The following is a 23,166-nucleotide window of genomic DNA, read 5'->3' as shown; positions in this document are numbered from 1 at the left end:
CCGAGCTTTCACCACCTTGGACATAGTCCTCGCAAAATCCCACCAAAACCCATCCAGTGCCGGGCACGACCAGAACATATGGACGTAATTTGCCGAGCTTCCCGAGCACCTCCCAAATCTGTCCTCCACCCCAAAGAACCTACTCAACCTCGCCCCTGTCATATGCGCTCTGTGAGTAACTTTGAACTGTATTAGGCTGAGCCTGGTGCAAGAGGAGGAAGAATTAACCCTACTCAGGGCATCAGCCCACAGACCCTCATCTATCTCCTTCCCCAGCTCCTCCTCCCACTTGCCCTTTAACTCCTCCACCGAGGCCTCCTCCTCTTCCTTCAGCTCCTGGTAAATCGCCAAAACTTTGCCTTCTCCAACCCATACACCCGAAATCACCCTGTCCTGAATCCCCTGTGCCGGGAGCAGCGGGAATTCCCTCACCTGCCACCTCACTTGCATGTACCTGAAAGCATTTCCCGGGTGTTGCCCAAACTTCTCCTCCAGCGCCCCTAGGCTCGCAAACGTCCCATCGACGAACAGGTCCCCCATTATTCTAATCCCTGCCCGATGCCAGCTCCGAAACCCCCCATCCATCCTTCCCGTGACGAACCGATGATTCTCCCGGATCGGGGACCAAACCAAGTCTCCCTCCTTGCTCCAGTGTCGCCTCCACTGCCCCCAGATCTTCAGCGTCGCCGCCACCACCGGACTCGTGGTGTACCTTGGTGGTGTACTTTGTCGGCGCAAGCGGCAGCGGTGCCGTCACCAGCGCCCTCAGGCTCGTGCCCACACAGGACACCATCTCTAGCCTCTTCCACGCCACCCCCTCTCCCTCCATTACCCACTTACGGATCATCGCCACATTGGCTGCCCAAAAATATCCGCACAAATTCGGCAGCGCCAGCCCCCCCTGTCCCTGCCACGCTCCAGAAACACTCTCTTCACCCTCGGGGTCTTATTCGCCCACACAAAACCCATGATGCTCCTACTTACCCGTTTGAAAAAGGCCTTGGGGATCATAATGGGAAGGCACTGGAACACAAAGAGAAACCTCGGGAGGACCGCCGTTTTGACCTACTGCACCCTACCCGCTAGTGAGAGTGGCAGCATATCCCATCTTTTAAAATCCTCCTCCATCTGCTCCACCAACTGCGTCAAATTCAGCTTGTGCAGGGGCCCCCAACTCCTAGCTACTTGGATCCCTAGGTACCGAAAGCTCCTTTCCGCCCTCTTCAGCGGTAGCTCGTCTATCCCCCTTCCCTGGTCCCCTGAATGCACCACAAAGAGCTCACTTTTCCCTACGTTGAGTTTACACCCACAAAAGTCCCCAAACTCCCTTAGGATCTGCATGACCTCCGCCATCCCCACCACTGGATCTGCCACATACAGCAACAGGTCGTCAGCATACAACGACACCCGATGTTCCTCTCCCCCCGGACCAGACCCCATCATTTTTATTTTTAAAAATATATGTTTATTCAAAGTTTTTCCAACAAAAAATTTCAACCAATTAACCCCCCCCCCCGTAACAGAAAAGAGAAAGAGAAAAGAACAGAACAGAACAGAACCATATCAATCAAAAATACAGAACTTATACAATGGGTTTCTCCCGCACATATTAACCCTCCCATATGCTTTTTTACAAGTACCCCTAGGAAAAATCCCTCCCCGCCCGCCCAAATACACCCCCCCGAAAGAGACCCCCCCCCCCCACCTCCCTGGGTTGCTGCTGCTGCTGACCGACCTCATTCTACCGCTCCGCGAGATAGTCTAGGAACGTTTGCCACCGCCTGAAGAACCCCTGCGCAGACCCTCTCAAGGCAAACTTTATCCTCTCCAGCTTAATGAACCCTGCCATGTCATTTATCCAGGCTTCCACACTGGGGGGCTTCACGTCCTTCCACATAAGCACGATCCTCTGCCGGGCTACCAGGGAGGCAAAGGCCAGAAAATCCGGCCTCGTTTGCCTCCTGCACTCCCGGCTCGTACGCCACCCCAAATAATGCCAGCCCCCAACTTGGCTTGACCTGGACTTTCACCACCTTGGACCTAGTCTTCGCGAAACCCCTCCAGAACCCATCCAGTGCCGGGCACGACCAGAACATATGGGCGTGATTCGCCGGGCTTCCCGAGCACCTCCCGCATCTGACCTCCATCCCAAAGAACCTACTCAGCCTCACCCCTGTCATATGCGCTCTGTGAATAACCTTAAACTGTATCAGGCTGAGCCTGGCACATGAGGAAGAGGAATTAACCCTACTCAGGGCATCAGCCCACATACCCTCTTCAATCTCCTCCCCCAACTCCTCCCACTTGCCCTTCAGCTCCTCTACCGAAGCCTCCTCCTCTTCTTTCATCTCCTGATATATCGCTAAAACCTTGCCTTCTCCGACCCATACACCCAAAATCACCCTGTCCTGAATCCCCTGTGCCAGGTGCAATGCGAATCCCTTCACCTGCCACCGCACAAATGCCCTCACTTGCATGTATCTGAACGCATTTCCCGGGGGTAACCCAAACTTCTCCTCCAGCGCCCCTAGGCTCGCAAACGTCCCGTCTATAAACAGGTCCCCCATCCTTCTGATCCCTGCCTGATGCCAGCTCCGAAACCCCCCGTCCATCCTTCCTGGGACGAACCGATGGTTCTCCTGGATCGGGGACCACACCGAGGCTCCCATCTCACCCCTATGTCGTCTCCACTGCCCCCAGATCTTTAGCGTTGCCACCACCACCGAACTCATGGTGTACCTTGTCGGCGAGAGCGGCAGTGGTGCCGTCACCAGCGCCCTCAGGCTCGTTCCTTTGCAGGATGCCATCTCCAACCTCTTCCATGCCGCCCCCTCTCCCTCTATTACCCACTTACGGATCATCACCACGTTGGCTGCCCAATAATAGCCACCCAGATTCGGCAACGCCAGCCCTCCCTGTCCCTACTACGCTCCAGAAACCCCCTCCTTACCCTCGGGGTCTTGTTTGCCCACACAAAACCCATGATGCTCCTACCTACCCGCTTAAATAAGACCTTGGTAATCATAATAGGAAGGCACTGGAACACATAAAGAAACCTCGGGAGGACCATCATTTTAATCAACTGTACCCTGCCCGCTAGCGAGAGTGGCAACACATCCCATCTTTTGAGGTCCTCCTCCATCTGCTCCACCAGCCGTGTCAAATTAAGTTTGTGCAGGGCCCCCCCAAACTCCTAGCTACTTGGGTCCCTAGGTACTGAAAGCTCCTTTCCGCCCTCTTCAGCAGTAGTTTGTCTATCCCCCTTCCCTGGTCCCCTGAATGCACCACAAAGAGCTCACTCTTCCCTACGTTGAGTTTATACCCCGAAAAGTCCCCAAACTCCGAGGATCCGCATGACCTCCGCCATCCCCTCCACTGGATCTGCCACATACAGCAACAGGTCGTCAGCATACAACGACACCCGGTGTTCCTCTCCCCCCCGGACCAGTCCCCTCCATTTCCTGGACTCCCTCAGTGCCAGGGCCAGAGGCTCAATTGCCAGTGCAAACAACAAGGGGGACAGTGGGCACCCCTGCCTCGTCCCCCAGTACAGCCGAAAGTACTCCGACCTCCCGATTCATAGCCACACTCGCCACCGTGGCTCTGTATAGCAGCCTGACCCAGCTGATGAACCCCTCCCCGAACCCAAACCTCCGCAACACTTCCCAAAGATACTCCCACTCCACCCGGTCAAAGGCCTTCTCCGCGTCCATAGCTGCCACTTCCCCCTCCACCGGGGGCATCATAATCACATTGAGGAGCCTCCGCACATTTGTATTTAATTGCCTACCCTTCACAAATCCCGTCTGGTCCTCATGAATCACCCCCGGGACACAGTCCTCAATTCTCATAGCCAGCACCTTTGCCAGCAACTTAGCATCAACATTGAGGAGCGAGATCGGTCTATACGACCCACATTGCAGTGGATCCTTGTCCCGCTTCAGGATCAAAGAAATCAGCGCCCTAGACATTGTCGAGGGCAAGGTCCCCCCCCCCCTCCCTCGCCTTATTGAAAGTCCTCACTAGCAACGGTCCCAGCAGGTCCACGTATTTGCTGTAGAATTCAACCGGGAACCCATCTGGCCCCGGGGCCTTCCACGCCTGCATGCTCCCCAATCCTTTAACCAGCTCCTCCAGCCCAATCGGCGCCCCCAAACCTGCCACCTCCTCCTCCTCCACCCTCGGGAACCTCAGCTGATCCCAGAATCGTCGCATCCCCTCCTCCCCCGCTGGGGGCTCAGACCTGTACAGATCCCCATAGAAGTCCCAAATACCTCATTTATTCTCACCGCACTCCGCATCGTATTCCCCACTCTATCCTTAACTCCACCAATCTCCCTCACTGCCTCCCTCTTACGAAGCTGATGTGCCAGCATCCGACTCGCCTTCTCCCCATACTCATACGTCGCCCCCTGCGCTTTCCAAAACTGTGCCTCTGCTTTCCCTGTGGTCAACAGGTCGAACTCCGTCTGGAGGTTCCGTCGCTCCCAGTGAAGCCCCTCCTCGGGGGCCTCTGCATACCTCCTGTCCACCCTTAAAATCTCCCCCACCAACCTCTCCCTCTCCTCTCTCTTCTCCCTGTGGGCCCTAATGGAGATTAGCTCTCCCCTGACCACCGCCTTCAGCGCCTCGCAGACTACCCCCACCTGCACCTCCCCGTTGTCGTTGGCCTCAAAATATCTTTCAGTGCACCCCCGCACCCGCCCGCACACCTCCTCATCCGCCAATAGTCCCACATCAAGGCGTCACAGCGGGCGCGGATCCCTCTCCTTCCCCAACTCCAGCTCCACCCAATGCGGGGTGTGGTCCGAGATGGCTATGGCTGAATATCAGGAAAGCAATCTCAAGGAGATTTTGAAAGGAAACTATCCAGCCCCCTATGATAGGTTTAGAAATGCACTGACCACACATGATGGTGTGGTGTTAAAAGACACCTTTTATCATAGAATTTACAGTGCAGAAGGAGGCCATTCGGCCCATCGAGTCTGCACTGGCTCTTGGAAAGGGCACCCTACCCAAGATCAACACCGCCACCCTATCCCCATAACCCAGTAACCCCACCCAACACTAAGGACAATTTATCATGACCAATCCACCTAACCTGCACATCTTTGGACTGTGGGAGGAAACCGGAGCAACCGGAGGAAACCCACGCACACACAGGGAGGACGTGCAGACTCCGCACAGACAGTGATCCAAGCCGGAATCGAATCTGGGACCCTGGAGCTGTGAAGCAATTGTGCTATCCACAAGGCTACCGTGCTGCCCAATGTGGTTCTATGTGGTTTTATGTGGTTCCTGAACAGGACAGGAATCAACTGATTTGTTTGTTCCATGACAGTCATGGACATCAGGGAATCGATCCCACTGCAGCCCACCTCAGGCAGCTCTGTTGATGGCCGAGTTTAAAAGACGATGTAAATCACTACATTGAGAATTGTCTTATCTGCGCCCAGAATAATCCGGACAGATACGCCCAAAAAGTTCCACTCAGTCACACCCGACCCATTAATGGCCCCTGGACTAACCTCCAGATTGATTTCATAGGACCATTGCCCCCTTGTAGGAATGGTTATAAATATGTACTCGTGGTGATAGACACGTTTACCAAATGGGTGGAAGCATTCCCATCCAGAACTAACACAGCCAAGATTTTAACCCACCACATCTTTACGAGATCGGGACTCCCCCGCAGCATTGAATCCGACCAAGGTTCCCATTTTACGGGACGTTTCATGAAGAACTTCCTCATGATATTTGGCATTACCCAAAAATTCCACATTGCCTACCACCCCCAGTCAAGTGGTATCGTGGAGCGCATGAATCGGACCCTAAAATCCACCCTCAGAAAAATGGTCCAGCAAAACAACACCACTTGGGACTCAGTCCTCCCTTTTGCCCTGATGTGAAACACGGTTTCCACATCCACAGGTTACACCCCACACACCCTCATGACCGGACGCCCCATGAAACGCACAGAATTTTTATTAGGCTTAGATTTGACCAGCCCCGAAGTGATGGCCCTCACACACAAGAAAACTGTGGAACAATTATTGGTGAATGTTAAAATGGCTCAGCTAGGAGCCGCAGTGAAATTGGGCACAAGAAATAAACAGAGCAAGGCCTGTGTAGGACAGCAAGTCATGCTCTCGTATACAACCCCAGCACATTCCTGTCACCAAAGTATTCGGGTCCGTACTCCATTGCGGACAAAGTAAGCCCTTCCGTCTACAAAATAAAGTACCCCAATGGAAAGACTGCGTGGTTCCATATCAACCAGCTGAAGGCATATGGAACACAGTCTAACCACGCACACCATGTCATGCTCGACGCAGCACACCACACCCCGCCCACAGCCAATGTAACCCTGCCATCCCCCAACACGTCCAGTCCAGCCACGGACTCAACCTCGACTCCACCCCCGAAATATACACTCCGCCCCGGAACGCCCACAGAATGCAGCAACAGCGACAGCGACTGTGACTCAGACAATAGCCACAGCACACCTCCCTACAATCCCCATGCAACATGACCGACACCCAGCGATTCTGAGCATGATTCGAGTGATCCCTTCACGATCACTTTCCCAAACAAACCCCACCACCGACCTACAATGCCGACCCCGATTCCGTCCCCACAGAACTAGACACCACCTACTGGCACAGAGATAATTCGTACAGACTCGTCCGGAATGACGAGAGCGACCCGAAATCTCACCATGCAGGCCTATCAGCCCTGAAAACACTCGAGAGTTTGGCATCCGGGAGAAGATGACGACTTGGAGTCTGACTCCCAGAACGAGAACCCCTTTGCGACCCTGTTCGCAACCGATAACTGAGGTGTCCAGATGGTGAACCGCTTGGGAGAAAAAGGTGTCCTTTCTGATGGAACTTGCAGCATGTTTTATGTTGTTTGTAGTGTTTTGTTAAATGTTGTATGTTCGACTGGAAATTTTTTTTCCATGGCCCCACGACACCACCCTTCTGACGCCCACTGGCAGTCAGAGAAACTAGTTTGGCCAGACGCTAGTTCAGCGGAACTAGTTTGTCCACAGAGACTTGTTAAGGTCCCAGACGCCAGTTCAGAGAAACTCGTCTGTCGACTGAAACACAGTTCGTAACTGCTCTTCTGGTTCGAAGGTAGAACCAATACGGCAACCCCCCACGATGACTACATTTCTTGCCCGTTCTTGTTGGTTGCTCAGGCAGTGGAGAAACGGCTTGGGACCCACCCTGCCTGGGAACCCCCCCCTCTGGTCAGCTACGCTCGGGTAGGGCACACACGGCATTGGTCGCCGTCCTACCCGGGGACTCCATCCAAATCTTACCCGTCGCGGCCCATACGCACCTCATTTCGGAAAATTTGGTTCAAAAAGTTTTGTTTTGTTTCAGGGGACCCTTAGGAAGCCAACCTTCTGCTATTTACATCCTGAAACATTGGGATGGTAAACCGCACAGTCTGCGAGACGGCTCGCACTGGTTCATTATCTGTATGTGTGTCCTGTCCTGAAATTCGGTTTTTGGAGAAAAAAAAATGAGGGAGTCACACATAGTGTCCAATTATAAAGGGAATAATTGGCACTAGAGGACAGACAGGCTATCATACGAGATATTAAACCAAGATAGTAACAGACACTATGCGCGATCACACAGAACTCCAGACGCTCCAGGACCGGAGAAGAGTAGAGAAGAGAAGAGAAGTGAAAGAAGAAGAACCATGAGGACATCCTCCGCGTGGCTCATCGTTATAATGGACATTTGGTTGCGCGCGAACCCAGCCGTTAATGATTCACTTCCCCTCAGTACCCAGAGTCCAGTCACAAGCGACACCACACCATCATTAAGTGTGAAAATAGATAAGTCACCTGGGCCGGATGGGATTTATCCTAGGATTCTCTGGGAAGCTAGGGAGGGATTGCTGAGCCTTTGGCCTTGATCTTTAAGTCATCTTTGTCTACAGGAATAGTGCCAGAAGACTGGAGGATAGCAAATGTTGTCCCCTTGTTCAAGAAGGGGAGGAGAGATAACCCCGGTAACTATAGACCAGTGAGCAGGTGCAAGTTTGCTGTGTATTTAACTCTGCAAAGGCCCAGACAGCATCGATACTAGCAGCCATCTGCATAATAATGTAGCAACCATCTACATACTAATAAGCAATCCCCAGGAACAATAGCAACATTTGGGACAAACAAAACTAAGCCAGACTCCCCGGCGCCAGCAGGAGCCAACACAAAAGAGGTTAACGGACACCTCAAGACCGCCCATCGATCAGGGAACCGCTCCAGTATTGGAGAAATCGAACCAAGCGATTGGAACAAAGTCCAATCACCTAGAACCAGGTATAGGGTCTGCCCCAAAAGGCGGGAAGCCCCTGGAGACTATAAAGTTAAGCCCCCAAGTTCAAATCATCCCTCTTCTTGACCGGGTCACCCAGCAACGCGAACCAACATTGACCGTGACCGGTCCAACGGCCGCCGAGAGATCGTAAGTCTTAAGTCAACGCTCGCTACGAGATAGGCGCTCCTAGCTATCAATCCGTACCAACTTCGAATCCTGCAGACTCAGAACCCGAACGAAAGGCCATTTGTTCCCCTGACCAGGTGGGCCAATCTGAAGTTAAGTACAGGCCTGTTAGTCGTAGAAGTAGCTTAGACGTAGAATTTGTGCATGAGTAGCGATTACTGTGTATAATAAATGTGCTTTGATTTAAATCTTATTAATCGGTGTATTGAGTTATTGGTCATTACTCGAACTTGAACCTCGTGGCGGTATCATAAAGATACCTGGCGACTCGAGAGCAAAGGTTATAAAACAGAGCCAAGTGAATCAACCAAAAGTTAGCAATAGGACTATCGTGGAGATGCTGTTGTTTATCCTTACTGATTGCGGTCTATGGCTCAGGAAGTCAAGGACCCAGTTGCAGAGGGAGGAGCCAACTCCTAGGTTTTGGAGCTTTGATATGAGCTTGGCTGGGATTATGATGTTGAAGGCAGAGCTGTAGTCAATGAATAGGAGTCTGACGTAGGAGTCCTTGTTGTCAAGATGTTCCAGGGATCAGTGTAGGGCCAAGGTGATAGTGTCTGCACTGGACCGGTTGTGTTATGCGAATTACAGTGGATCAAGGCATTCAGGAAATATGGAGTTGATGTGTCTCATGACCAACCTCTCGAAGCACTTCATAATGATCGATGTCAAGGCCACTGGACAGTAATCGTTGAGACACGTTGCCTGATTGTTCTTTGGCACCAGTATGATGGTGGTCTTCTTGAAGCAAGTGGAAACCTCGGAACGGAGTAGGGAGACGTTGAAGATGCCTGGAATACACCCACGAGGATCTGAGTGCACGACCAGGGACTCTGTCAAGACCCATTGCTTTCCGGGGGTTCACTTACAAGAAGGCTGATCTGACGTTGGAGGCGGAGACGGTAGGTATGGGTTTGTCCGAGGCTGCTGAGGCAGTTGCCAACGGTTTGTTGGTTTCCTGCTCAAAACAAGCATAGAATGCATTGAGTTCATCGGGGAGGGGTGCGCAGTTGCTGGAGATTCTAATCAGCTTTGCTTTGTAACCTGTTAAGCCTTGCAACAATCGACGAGAGTCCATGTTATTAGTCTGTACTCTAGTTTAGTCGGGTATTTTCACTTGGCATCCCTAGCGGATTTGCGGAGGTTACGGGTGTGTGCACGGGGTTGGTGCCAGGTGCACACTGCTGCCGACTCACCCTGGCCGCCCTGAGAAGGTCATGCAGTTTTTCCGGCACTGTTGGCCCGTCCGGATGGTGTTTCCCACGGTGCTCACGGCCTCTGCCACCTGCGCTCAGGCATGATGAATGGCGGTGGCTGGCAGCCTCTATCCCGGGCCAGGGTACAGGGTCATCCGCCTCTCCTCCACCACGTCCAAGAGAATCTCCAGCTCAGCATCTGTGAATCTTGGGGCTGCTCTCCTCGCTCCCATTTTGTTGGCTGAGATGGTGTGTGTGGGAGAGAATTATCTGTATGCGGTTTCAGCTTGTCAGCCTTTGGGTGTCAATCACAAAACCGGTGAATCCAGCACCTTCTTAACTGTATTCTCCCGCTTAATTTTATGCTTGTATGCTGGGAGAAGGAGCACAGACTTGTGATCCTATTTTCCGAAATGCGGTCGTGAGATGGATAGGTAAGCGTCCTTGATGATTGTGTAGCACTGGTCAAGGATTATGGGGCCCCTGGTGGGACAGGAGATGTGCTGTTGGAATTATGGCAGTACACTCTTGTGGTTGGCGTGGTTGAAGTCCCTGGCTGGTTAGAGAGAGAGTGTTTCCGAGATAGCAGCACTGGCATCAAATTAGCATTACAAACTGACTTGCATCTTGATCGGCCTATTCTGCATCCTTTTGTCCCGTGCTTCCAACACCCACGTTAACACCTTCGTCAAGGTGATGTGTAGCATGGGCTGTGCCACGAGTGCAGACGACGTTTTGGTACTAATACCACAGGCACTTCAGAATCTAATCATGCTGGCAACCTCTTTACAAAGAACAAAGAACAAAGAAATGTACAGCACAGGAACAGGCCCTTCGGCCCTCCAAGCCCGTGCCGACCATACTGCCCGACTAAACTACAATCTTCTACACTTCCTGGGTCCGTATCCTTCTATTCCCATCCTATTCATATATTTGTCAAGATGCCCCTTAAATGTCCCTATCGTCCCTGCTTCCACTACCTCCTCCGGTAGCGAGTTCCAGGCACTCACTACCCTCTGCGTAAAAAACTTGCCTCGTACATCTACTCTAAACCTTGCCCCTCTCACCTTAAACCTATGCCCCCTAGTAATTGACCCCTCTACCCTGGGGAAAAGCCTCTGACTATCCACTCTGTCTATGCCCCTCATAATTTTGTATACCTCTATCAGGTCGCCCCTCAACCTCCTTCGTTCCAGTGAGAACAAACCGAGTTTATTCAATCGCTCCTCATAGCTTATGCCCTCCATACCAGGCAACATTCTGGTAAATCTCTTCTGCACCCTCTCCAAAGCCTCCACATCCTTCTGGTAGTGTGGCGACCAGAATTGAACACTATACTCCAAGTGTGGCCTAACTAAGGTTCTATACAGCTGCAACATGACTTGCCAATTCTTATACTCAATGCCCCGGCCAATGAAGGCAAGCATGCCGTATGCCTTCTTGACTACCTTCTCCACCTGTGTTGCCCCTTTCAATGACCTGTGGACCTGTACTCCTAGATCTCTTTGACTTTCAATACTCTTGAGGGTTCTACCATTCACTGTATATTCCCTACCTGCATTAGCCCTTCCAAAATGCATTACCTCACATTTGTCCAGATTAAACTCCATCTGCCATCTCTCCGCCCAAGTCTCCAGACAATCTAAATCCTGCTGTATCCTCAGACAGTCCTCATCGCTATCCGCAATTCCACCAACCTTTGTGTCGTCTGCAAACTTACTAATCAGACCAGTTACATTTTCCTCCAAATCATTTATGTATACTACAAACAGCAAAGGTCCCAACACTGATCCCTGTGGAACACCACTGGTCACAGCCCTCCAATTAGAAAAGCATCCCTCCATTGCTACCCTCTGCCTTCTATGGCCTAGCCAGTTCTGTATCCACCTTGCCAGTTCACCCCTGATCCCGTGTGACTTCACCTTTTGTACTAGTCTACCATGAGGGACCTTGTCAAAGGCCTTACTGAAGTCCATATAGACAACATCTACTGCCCTACCTGCATCAATCATCTTAGTGACCTCCTCGAAAAACTCTATCAAGTTAGTGAGACACGACCTCCCCTTCACAAAACCGTGCTGCCTCTCACTAATACGTTGGACACCTGAGCGACGTCGCTCTGCCCGCCCCCAGCGCGCCTGCGCCGGCTCCCTACCCCGCCCGCTGCACACCATTACAAGGTGAATATGTGTGAATAAGCAGATAGCATGGAAAAAAATTAGATAGATTTCAGAAAGAGTGGCGGTTGAGATGCATTATGCTTTGGACTGGTCGTTTAGACCAGAAATTACAAATACTCCTCTGCAACTCCAAGTTCATTAGTCAAAGAAAATGCATTCAATTCCAAATAGAAATTTTGAAATTTCCACTAGTAACTTGGTGAAGTGGAAGAAAAGGGGCGTGATTCTCCACTCCCGCGCCGAAGTGCCCACGTCGTCGTGAACGCCGTCGAGGTTCACGACGGCGCGAAACGGCCCCGATCCCGACTGATTCAGGCCCCGGCAATGGGCTAGGATCGGGGCCGCGTCATCTACACGCGCCAGGCCTTATCGCCGCGTAAAAGCGGCGCCGCATAGATGACACGGCCGGTGCCGCATAACTGGCGCCAACCCGCGCATGCATGGTTGCCGTCCTCTCTTGAGTCCGCCCCGCAAGAAGATGGCGGACGGATCTTGCGGGGCCGCGGAAGGAAGGAGGTCCTCCTTCAGAGAGGACGGCCCGACGATCGGTGGGCACCGATCGCGGGCCATGCCACATTTGAGGTACCCCCCGGTGCAGGACCCCCCCTCCCCTCCCCGCAGGCCGCACCCCCAGCGTTCCCGCGCTGTTCCCGACGGCAGCGACCAGGTGTGGCCTGGCCGCTCGGCCCATTCGGGACTGAGAATAGCGGGGGTGCCGGAGAATCACTATTTTGAGTGTCTCCGGCGATTCTCCGGCCTGCCGCCCGCGGAACTCGACACGGCCGCTCCCGCCGCTTGGGAGAATCGCAGGAGGGCGTCGGACCGGCGTCCCGGGAACTTTTTGCGGCCCAGGCGATTCTTCCAACCGGCGCCCGAGTGGAGAATCTCGCCCAAGAACTTTAAAATATAACATTTGAAAAACAATTTCTATCATCCATTTAAAAGAAAACTTAGGTTACATATGTTGCTTTCTACCTTTTGATCTGCAAGAACATCATCTGTTGATTGGGCGAATAGGTCCATCACGGCATAAAGGAAACCAAAATCTAACTTCAGGTCCATTTCCTGAATTAGGACCTTAAAATACCTGTTAAAATTTATTAACATGTCTTTGTGAAGTTATCAAATTAAAGTCAACAAACAACTGCTTGTTATTATTACAAAAATATTTCAGTTAATATAATGATAATTCATGGCATTGTTCAAGCCAAAGGTAAAGAAATGACACTTATTTTTTTTTAAATCATTTACGGGATGTGGACATCGCTGATTAGGCCAGCATTTATTGTCCATCCCTAGTTGCCCTTCAGAAGATGGTGGTGAGTTGCCTTCTTGAACCACTGCAGTCCGTGTGGTGTAGGTACACCCACTGTGCTGATAGGGATGGAGTTCCAGGATTTTGCCCCAGTGAAAGTGAAGGAACGGCGATATATTTCCAAGTCAAGGTAGCGAGTGACTTGGAGGGGAACCTCCAGGTGGTGGGTTCCCAGGTATCTTGTCCTTCTAGATGGTAATGGTTGTGGGTTTGGAAGATGCTGTTTAAGGAACCTTGGTGAGTTACTAATAATAATAATCGCTTATTGTCACAAGTAGGCTTCAATGAAGTTACTGTGAAAAGCCCCTAGTTGCCACATTCTGGCGCCTGTTCGGGGAGGCCGGTACAGGAATTGACTCCTTGCTGCTGGCATTGTTCTGCATTACATGCCAGCTGTTTAGCCCACTGTGCTAAACCAGCCCCTGCAGTGCATCTTGTGGATGGTACACATGGCTGCAACTGTTCATCGGTGGCTGTCCCACTGCTCGGGTACCACTCTAATTTTTCTGATGTTCTGTTCAGCAATCCTTTTTTCTCTTTCTCTTTTTGGTTCTCGCATTGCCACACCTCTTATTTGGTTACTTCTTTATTACTATTTTTGTGGGGCAATTTTCAGCCCATGTTAGCCGTCAGCGAGAATGGTAATGCGAGTGGAAAATCCCACGAGAATCGGAAACGCAATTCGCACTGGCGAGATCGTGTTTTTCGATTTTCTGAACCACTCTGGCAACAGAAAGATCGGGAACCACAATACATGTTGATACACATACAAGCATGCCCCTCCCTCCCCCAGCCGTATGATTTTCCTCCTCAATGAATATCCATGCCTTGCCGACGTGCGTTATGCTGGGAGATTTACAAAAGGTTTGGAAAAATGGGAATCATTCAAGGGGATTCCCTGGAGGGCTGCCAAGGTAAGCATCGCTTCTGAGGGGCAAATGCCCAGGCAGTGTGCCAACCAGTGCCAGGGGAAGTCCCAATGGGAAGCCCAATTGGGAGCAAGGTTTACATCATGTTTGTTGGGTGGAGGAGCCTCCAATGCTGGTACGTGGGGGGGCGGGGGGAAAGAGACAGACCGAATGCTGCAGTTGGTGGTGGTGGGGGAGGGCCTCCGATGCTGATGCTTGTGGTAGTGTTAAGCAGTGTGAAGGGAGCCCCAATGCGGATGGTGGGGGATCCCAGTGTCCGTTTAGGAAGGGGGCTCGGGTTGGTATATTTTCTGTGCTGAACAGAGCGCCGTTTCTATATGGCGCCCCAATCTCTGTGCAACTGGCCTCTCCGGCTCTATCAGGCCCTGCGCTGCGACAGTGGCAGTTAAACCCCTGAATTTATTTTCAGAGTTTCTCAAAATGTGGAGTAAAAACTCAGCTGGAGAGCTACACATCAGTTTCAGTCAGCCTGACACTGAGAATATTTGGGAAAATTTTGCCTTTTGTCTATTTCATTATGAAGTCTCGCTTGTTTCCTCTCTTGTATGTAACTCTCTGCATGCCTCTGATGTGTGTTACTTTACCGAGTAGAGAAATAATCCAGGAGCTATTTTGAGTGAAAGAAATTAGCGGGATAATCAAGAGTGGAGCAGGTATCTGAGACAGGACTAGGACCCTTGGAAGGACCAGGCCCTGTACCAGGCTTTACATCTTTTGATGCTGTCCAAATAAAATAACCACTGTTTGATGGGGTGTAGTGTGAATTCATACTGTAGCTTGGAGAGATTCCGGAGATCTAAGAACTGAAAGTAAAAGGATCTTATTCTGGGCCTCGAAGAGAGAAGGACTGAATGGAAAAACAAAGAGAATGCAGTGACAGTGCACCTTTTTGTCAGAGTGCAGCCTTGACAGCTCATCTTAGTTGGTAATGCACTTGTCTTAGAGCAGAAAATCCAAATATTAAAGCCCCATTTCAGGACAAAAGCATATAATTTAGGCTGACACTGAATGAGCTGAAATGTAGGAAGAAGTGTTTTTAGGTGAAATATTCAGTTGAGATCCTGCCTGCAGATGATAATGGAGTTAAAAGATCCATAGTGTTATTTGAAGTGCAGATGGTTCTTTCGAAAAACAGATTGGCTGTTTAAAAAAAATAATTTTGGTCTCTAAAGCAGTAACTTCACTTCAAAATTAATTTCGTGGTTGGTGACTGTGAAGTGCACGGAGATGTATTCAGAACATACGAATAGTGATGCAAAAAATGAATATAAATTAAAGTTTCTCGGCAGTACTAAAGAAATAACGTTCCATCTCTAACTTTTGCCAGTTCTGATGAAAGGTCATCCACCTGAAATGATAACTCGGTTTCTCTCTCCGCAGATGTTGTTTGACCTGTTGCATATGTCCAGCACTTTAAGGTGGATACAGAACTGGCTAGGTCATAGAAGGTAGAGAGTAGCAATGGAAGGGTGCTTTTCTGATTGGAGGGTTGTGACTAGTGATGTTCTGCAGGGATCAGTGCTGGGACCTTTGCTGTTCGTAGTATATATAAATGATTTGGAGGAAAATGTAACTGGTCTGATCAGTAAGACGACACAAAGGTTGGTGGAATTGTGGATATCAATGAGGACTGTCAGAGGGCACAGCAGGATTTAGATCGTTTGGAGACTTGGGCGGGGTGAGGTGGCAGATGGAGTTTAATCCGGACAAATGTGAGGTAATGCATTTTGGAAGGTCTAATACAGGTCAGGAATATACAGTGAATGGTAGAACCCTCAAGAGTATTGACAGTCAGAGAGATCTAGGTGTACAGGTGCACAGGTCACTGAAAGGGGCAACACAGGTGGAGAAGGTAGTCAAGAAGACATACGGCATGCTTGCCTTTATTGGCTGGGGCATTGATTATAAAAATTGGCAAGTCATGTTGCAGCTGTATAGAACCTTAGTTAGGCCACACTTGGAGTATAGTGTTCAATTCTGGTCGCCACACTACCAGAAGGATGTAGAGGCTTTAGAGAGAGTGCAGAAGAGATTTACCAGGATGTTGCCTGGTATGGAGGGCATTAGCTAGGAGGAGAGGTTGAATAAACTCGGTTTGTTCTCACTGGAACGACGGAGGTTGAGGGGCGACTTGATAGAGGTCTACAAAATTATTATTTTTTAAAAATAATATTTTATTGAAAATTTTTGGTCAACCAACACAGTACATTGTGCATCCTTTACACAACATTATAACAATACAGATAATAATGATCTTTTTTATTTAAACAAGAACAAAAGAAAACAACAACAAATAAATAAATATTAAATAACAAAAATAAAAACTAGCCCTAATTGGCAACTGCCTTGTCTCAGGCCACCCCCCCCCCCACAAGTCCTGGGCTGCTGCTGCTGCCTTCTTTTTTCCCCCATCTATCTTTCCGCAAGATATTCGACGAACGGTTGCCACCGCCTGGTAAACCCTTGAGCCGACCCCCTTAGGACGAACTTAATCCGCTCTAACTTTATGAACCCCGCCATATCATTTATCCAGGTCTCCACCCCCGGGGGCTTGGCTTCTTTCCACATTAGCAATATCCTGCGCCGGGCTACTAGGGACGCAAAGGCCAAAACATCGGCCTCTCTCGCCTCCTGCACTCCCGGCTCTTGTGCAACCCCAAATATAGCCAACCCCCAGCTTGGTTCGACCCGGACTCCTACTACTTTCGAAAGCACCTTTGTCACCCCCATCCAAAACCCCTGTAGTGCCGGGCATGACCAAAACATATGGGTATGATTCGCTGGGCTTCTCGAGCACCTCGCACACCTATCCTCCACCCCGAAAAATTTACTGAGCCGTGTTCCAGTCATATGTGCCCTGTGTAATACCTTAAACTGAATCAGGCTTAGCCTGGCGCACGAGGACGACGAGTTTACCCTGTTTAGGGCATCTGCCCACAGCCCCTCCTCGATCTCCTCCCCTAGCTCTTCTTCCCATTTCCCTTTTAGTTCGACCACCATAGTCTCCCCTTCATCCCTCATTTCCCTATATATATCCGACACCTTACCGTCCCCCACCCATTTCTTCGAGATGACTCTGTCCTGCACCTCTTGTGTCGGGAGCTGCGGGAATTCCCTCACCTGTTGCCTCGCAAAAGCCCTCAATTGCATGTACCTGAATGCATTCCCTTGGGGCAACCCATATTTCTCAGTCAGCGCTCCCAGACTCGCGAACTTCCCATCCACAAATAGATCTTTCAATTGCGTTATACCTGCTCTTTGCCACATTCCATATCCCCCATCCATTCCCCCCGGGGCAAACCTATGGTTGTTTCTTATCGGGGACCCCCCCAATGCTCCGGTCTTTCCCCTATGTCGTCTCCACTGTCCCCAAATCTTCAGTGTAGCTACCACCACCGGACTCGTGGTATAGTTCCTTGGTGAGAACGGCAATGGGGCTGTCACCATAGCCTGCAGGCTGGTCCCCCTACAGGACGCCCTCTCTAATCTCTTCCACGCCGCTCCTTCCTCCTCTCCCATCCACTTACTCACCATTGAAATATTAGCGGCCCAATGATACTCACTTAGGCTCGGTAGTGCCAGCCCCCCCCTATCCCTACTACGCTGTAAGAATCCCTTCCTCACTCTCGGAGTCTTCCCGGCCCAAACAAAACCCATGATACTCTTTTCTATCCTTTTGAAAAAAGCCTTCGTGATCACCACCGGGAGGCACTGAAACACAAAGAGGAATCTCGGGAGGACCACCATCTTAACCGCCTGCACCCTCCCTGCCATTGACAATGCTACCATATCCCATCTCTTGAAATCTTCCTCCATCTGTTCCACCAACCGCGTCAAATTTAGCCTGTGCAATGTGCCCCAATTCTTAGCTATCTGGATCCCCAGGTAACGAAAGTCTCTTGTTACCTTCCTCAACGGTAGGTCTTCTATTTCTCTACTCTGCTCCCCTGGATGCACCACAAACAGCTCACTCTTCCCCATGTTCAATTTATACCCTGAAAAATCCCCAAACTCCCCAAGTATCCGCATTATTTCTGGCATCCCCTCCGCTGGATCCGCCACATATAGTAGCAGATCATCCGCATATAAAGATACCCGGTGTTCTTCTCCTCCCCTAAGTATTCCCCTCCATCTCTTGGAACCTCTCAGCGCTATCGCCAGGGGCTCAATCGCCAGTGCAAACAGTAATGGGGACAGAGGACATCCCTGCCTTGTCCCTCTATGGAGCCGAAAATATGCCGATCCCCGTCCATTCGTGACCACACTCGCCACTGGGGCCCTATACAACAGCTGCACCCATCTAACATACCCCTCTCCAAACCCAAATCTCCTCAACACCTCCCACAGATAATCCCATTCCACTCTATCAACTGCTTTCTCGGCATCCATCGCCACTACTATCTCCGTTTCACCCTCTGGTGGGGCCATCATCATTACCCCTAACAGCCTCCGTATATTCGTGTTCAGCTGTCTCCCCTTCACAAACCCAGTTTGGTCCTCATGAACCACCCCCGGGACACATTCCTCTATTCTCATTGCCATTACCTTGGCCAGGACCTTGGCATCCACATTGAGGAGGGAAATTGGTCTGTAGGACCCGCATTGTAGCGGATCCTTTTCCTTCTTTAAGAGAAGCGATATCGTTGCTTCTGACATAGTCGGGGGCAGTTGTCCCCTTTCCTTTGCCTCGTTAAAGGTCCTCGTCAGTAGCGGGGCGAGCAAGTCCAAATATTTTCTGTAAAATTCAACTGGGAATCCGTCCGGTCCCGGGGCCTTTCCCGTCTGCATGTTCCTAATTCCTTTCACCACTTCTTCTACCGTGATCTGTGCTCCCAGTCCCACCCTTTCCTGCTCTTCCACCGTGGGAATTTCCAGCCGATCCAAAAAATCCATCATTCTCTCCCTCCCATCCGGGGGTTGAGCTTCATACAATTTTTTATAAAATGTCTTGAACACTTCGTTCACTCTCTCCGCTCCCCGCTCCGTCTCTCCTTCCTCGTCCCTCACCCCCCCTATTTCCCTCGCTGCTCCCCTTTTCCTCAATTGGTGTGCCAGCAATCTGCTCGCCTTCTCTCCATATTCATACTGTACACCCTGCGCCTTCCTCCATTGTGCCTCTGCAGTGCCTGTAGTCAGCAAGTCAAATTCCACATGCAGCCTTTGCCTTTCCCTGTACAGTCCCTCCTCCGGTGCTTCCGCATATTGTCTATCCACCCTCAAAAGTTCTTGCAGCAACCGCTCCCGTTCCTTACTCTCCTGCTTCCCTTTATGTGTCCTTATTGATATCAGCTCCCCCCTAACCACCGCCTTCAACGCCTCCCAGACCACTCCCACCTGAACCTCCCCATTGTCATTGAGTTCCAAGTACTTTTCAATGCATCCCCTCACCCTTAGGCACACCCCCTCATCCGCCATTAGTCCCACGTCCATTCTCCAGGGTGGGCGCCCTCTTGTTTCCTCCCCTATCTCCAAGTCTACCCAGTGTGGGGCATGATCCGAAATGGCTATAGCCGTATATTCCGTTCCCCTCACCCTCGGGATCAATGCCCTACCCAACACAAAAAAGTCTATGCGTGAATAGACTTTATGGACATAGGAGAAAAACGAGAACTCCTTACTCCTAGGTCTACTGAATCTCCACGGGTCCACCCCTCCCATCTGCTCCATAAAATCCTTAAGCACCTTGGCTGCTGCCGGCCTCCTACCAGTCCTGGACTTCGACCTATCCAGCCTTGGTTCCAACACCGTGTTAAAGTCTCCCCCCATTATCAGCTTTCCGGTCTCTAGGTCTGGGATGCGTCCTAGCATTCGCCTCATAGAGTTGGCATCGTCCCAGTTCGGGGCATACACGTTTACCAAAACCACCATCTCTCCCTGTAATTTGCCACTCACCATCACGTATCTGCCCCCGTTATCCACCACTATAGTCTTCGCCTCGAACATTACCCGCTTCCCCACTAATATAGCCACCCCCCTGTTTTTCGCATCCAGCCCCGAATGGAACACCTGCCCCACCCATCCTTTGCGCAACCTAACCTGGTCTATCAGTTTCAGGTGCGTTTCCTGTAGCATAACCACATCTGCTTTAAGTTTCTTAAGGTGTGCGAGTACTCGTGCCCTCTTTATCGGCCCGTTAAGCCCCCTCACGTTCCACGTGATCAGCCGAGTTGGGGGGCTTCCCACCCCCCCCCTTGCCGGTTAGCCATCATCTTTTTCCAGCTTCTCACCCAGTTCCCACGCAGCTGTATCTCTCCCAGACGGTGCCCCCCCGCCCATCCTTTCCCCTACCCACTCCCCCTTTCCCCAGCAGCAGCAACCCAGTAATTCCCCCCTCCCCCCCCCCTGCTAGACCCCCCGCTAGCGTAATTACTCCCCCCATGTTGCTCCCAGAAGTCAGCAAACTCTGGCTGACCTCGGCTTCCCCCCGTGATCACGGCTCGCACCGTGCGACGCCCCCTCCTTCCTGCTTCTCTATTCCCGCCATAATTATCATAGCGCGGGAACCAAGCCCGCGCCTCTCCCTCGGCCCCGCCTCCCATGGCCAACGCCCCATCTCCTCTCCCTCCCCACCTCCCCCCATCACCACCTGTGGGAGAAAGAAAAGTTACCATACCGCAGGATTAAAACATAAAACCCCTCTTCGCCCCCCCCCCCATTCGCCCCACCACTTTGTCCAAACGTTCATTTTCATAATCCAATCATTCCAATTTTTCTTCTACAATAAAAGTCCACGCTTCATCCGCCGTCTCAAAGTAGTGGTGCCTCCCTTGATATGTGACCCACAGTCTTGCCGGTTGCAGCATTCCAAATTTTATCTTCTTTTTGTGAAGTACCGCTTTGGCCCGATTAAAGCTCGCCCTCCTTCTCGCCACCTCCGCACTCCAGTCTTGATAAACGCGGATCGCCGCGTTCTCCCATTTACTACACCGAGTTTTCTTCGCCCATCTAAGGACCATTTCTCTATCCTTAAAACGGAGGAATCTCACCACTATGGCTCTGGGAGTTTCTCCTGCTCTCGATCCTCGCACCATAACTCGGTATGCTCCCTCCACCTCCAACGGACCCGTCGGGGCCTCCGCTCCCATTAACGAGTGCAGCATCGTGCTCACATATGCCCCGACGTCCGCCCCCTCCACACCTTCAGGAAGGCCAAGAATCCTCAAGTTGTTCCTCCTTGCGTTGTTTTCCAGTGCCTCCAACCTCTCCACAGATCGTTTCTGGTGTGCCTCCTGTATCTCCGACTTCACCACCAGGCCCTGTATATCGTTCTCATTCTCTGCTGCTTTCGCCTTCACGACCCGAAGCTCCTGCTCCTGGGTCTTTTGTTCCTCTTTCAGCCCTTCAATCGCCTGTAATATCGGGGCCAACAACTCTTTCTTCATTTCCTTTTTTATCTCCTCCACACAGCGTTTCAAGAACTCTTGTTGTTCAGGGCCCCATATGAAACTGCCACCTTCCGACGCCATCTTGGTTTCTGCTTGCCTTCCTTGCCGTTGTTCCAAAGGATCCGCTGCAATCCGGCCACTTTCCTCTCCTTTTTCCATCCGTGTCCAGGGGGAACACCCTTCTGGTTTACCGCACGGTGTTTTTAGCCGTTAAAATTGCCGTTGGGGCTCCTATCAAGAGCCCAAAAGTCCGTTCCACCGGGAGCTGCCGAAACGTGCGACTCAGCTGGTCATCGCCGCACCCGGAAGTCCGGTCTACAAAATTATAAGGGGCATAGACAAAGTGGATGGTCAGAGACTTTTTCCCAGGGTAGAGGGTCAATTACTAGGGGGCATAGGTTTAAGGTGCGAGGGGCAAGGTTTAGAGGAGATGTACAAGGCAAGTTTTTTTACACAGAAGGTAGTGGGTGCCTGGAACTCGCTACCGGAGGAGGTGGTGGAAGCAGGGATTATAGTGACGTTTAAGGGGCATCTTGACAAATACATGAATAGGATGAGAATAGAGGGATACGGACCCTGGAAGTGTCGAAGATTTTAGTTTAGACGGGCAGCATGGTCGGCGCAGGCTTGGAGGGCCGAAGGGCCTGTTCCTGTGCTGTACTTTTCTTTGTTCTTTAAGTTTTGATTTCAGTGCTGAACACCTTGTTTTACTGGAACCTCAAGCTTGCGTTCAAAGTCACAGGGCAACATATTGTAATTACACAAAAGACCAGAGCATTATGTCTTCCTCGCTGTAGGATATTTGGTATTTACTTTAAAAAAAAATCTTCAGCAGCAGTGACAATATAATTCCAAATCATAATAGTGTGGAGTTTGGTCGGGTATTTGAAGGTTGCGATGTTCCCATGTGGCTGTTGCCCACGTCCTTCTTGGATATAGAGATTTTAGGCTTGTAAAGTGTTTCCTTCCATTAATTTTATGGGAAGCGGGCGTCACTGGCGAGCCAGCATTTATTACCCATTCCTACCTAGCCATTGAGAAAGTGGTGAATTGTCTTCTTGAACCGCTGCAGTCCCGCTCCAGTCTATATGGTGTCGGTACCTGGCTTGGATCACTGTCTGTGCGGAGTCTGCACGTTCTCCCCGTGTCTGCGTGGGTTTCCTCCGGGTGCTCTGGTTTTCTCCCACAGTCCAAAGATGTGCAGGTTAGGTGGATTGGCCATGCTAAATTGCCCTTAAGTGTCCAAAATAAGGTTGGGTGGAGGTGTTGACCTTGGGTAGGGTGCTCTTTCCAAGAGCCGGTGCAGACTCGATGGGCTGAATGGCCTCCTTCTGCACTGTAAATTCTATGATTCTATGACGTCAAAGGCAATTACTCTCACCTCACAGTTGTCAAAGGATCATTGGTGAGTTGCTTGTACATAGTTCAGTTGCTACCAATAGGCATTGGTGGTAGAGGGAGTGAATATTAAGTTGCTGGATGGAATGCTTATCACGCAGATTTCTTTGTCTTGGATGGTGCCAAGCTTCTTAAGTGTTGTCGGAGCTATGCTTATCCAGACAAGTGAGGAGTATTCCATTACATTCCTGATTTGCACCTTGTAGATGGTAGACAGGCTTTGGGAGTCAGGAGGTGAGTT

General features: G+C 50.9%; 1 protein-coding gene across 5 annotated transcripts in view; it reads right to left on the bottom strand.

Annotated features, from left to right (window-relative positions):
• The window catches only part of vps13a (vacuolar protein sorting 13 homolog A), a 753,359-nt gene that overhangs the window by 185,913 nt on the left and 544,280 nt on the right, over nucleotides 1-23,166 (bottom strand). For all 5 annotated transcript variants that reach the window (XM_072516625.1, XM_072516626.1, XM_072516627.1 and 2 more), the window contains one exon: nucleotides 12,874-12,985. In XM_072516625.1, the coding sequence (XP_072372726.1) occupies nucleotides 12,874-12,985 (112 nt within the window). The remainder of the gene's footprint in view (nucleotides 1-12,873; nucleotides 12,986-23,166) is intronic.

This window comes from Scyliorhinus torazame, chromosome 9 (genome assembly GCF_047496885.1).
Source record: "Scyliorhinus torazame isolate Kashiwa2021f chromosome 9, sScyTor2.1, whole genome shotgun sequence".
NCBI lineage: Eukaryota > Metazoa > Chordata > Chondrichthyes > Carcharhiniformes > Scyliorhinidae > Scyliorhinus > Scyliorhinus torazame.
The sequence above is the reverse complement of the archived record's forward strand: the minus strand, read 5'-3'. Positions and strand labels throughout refer to the sequence as shown.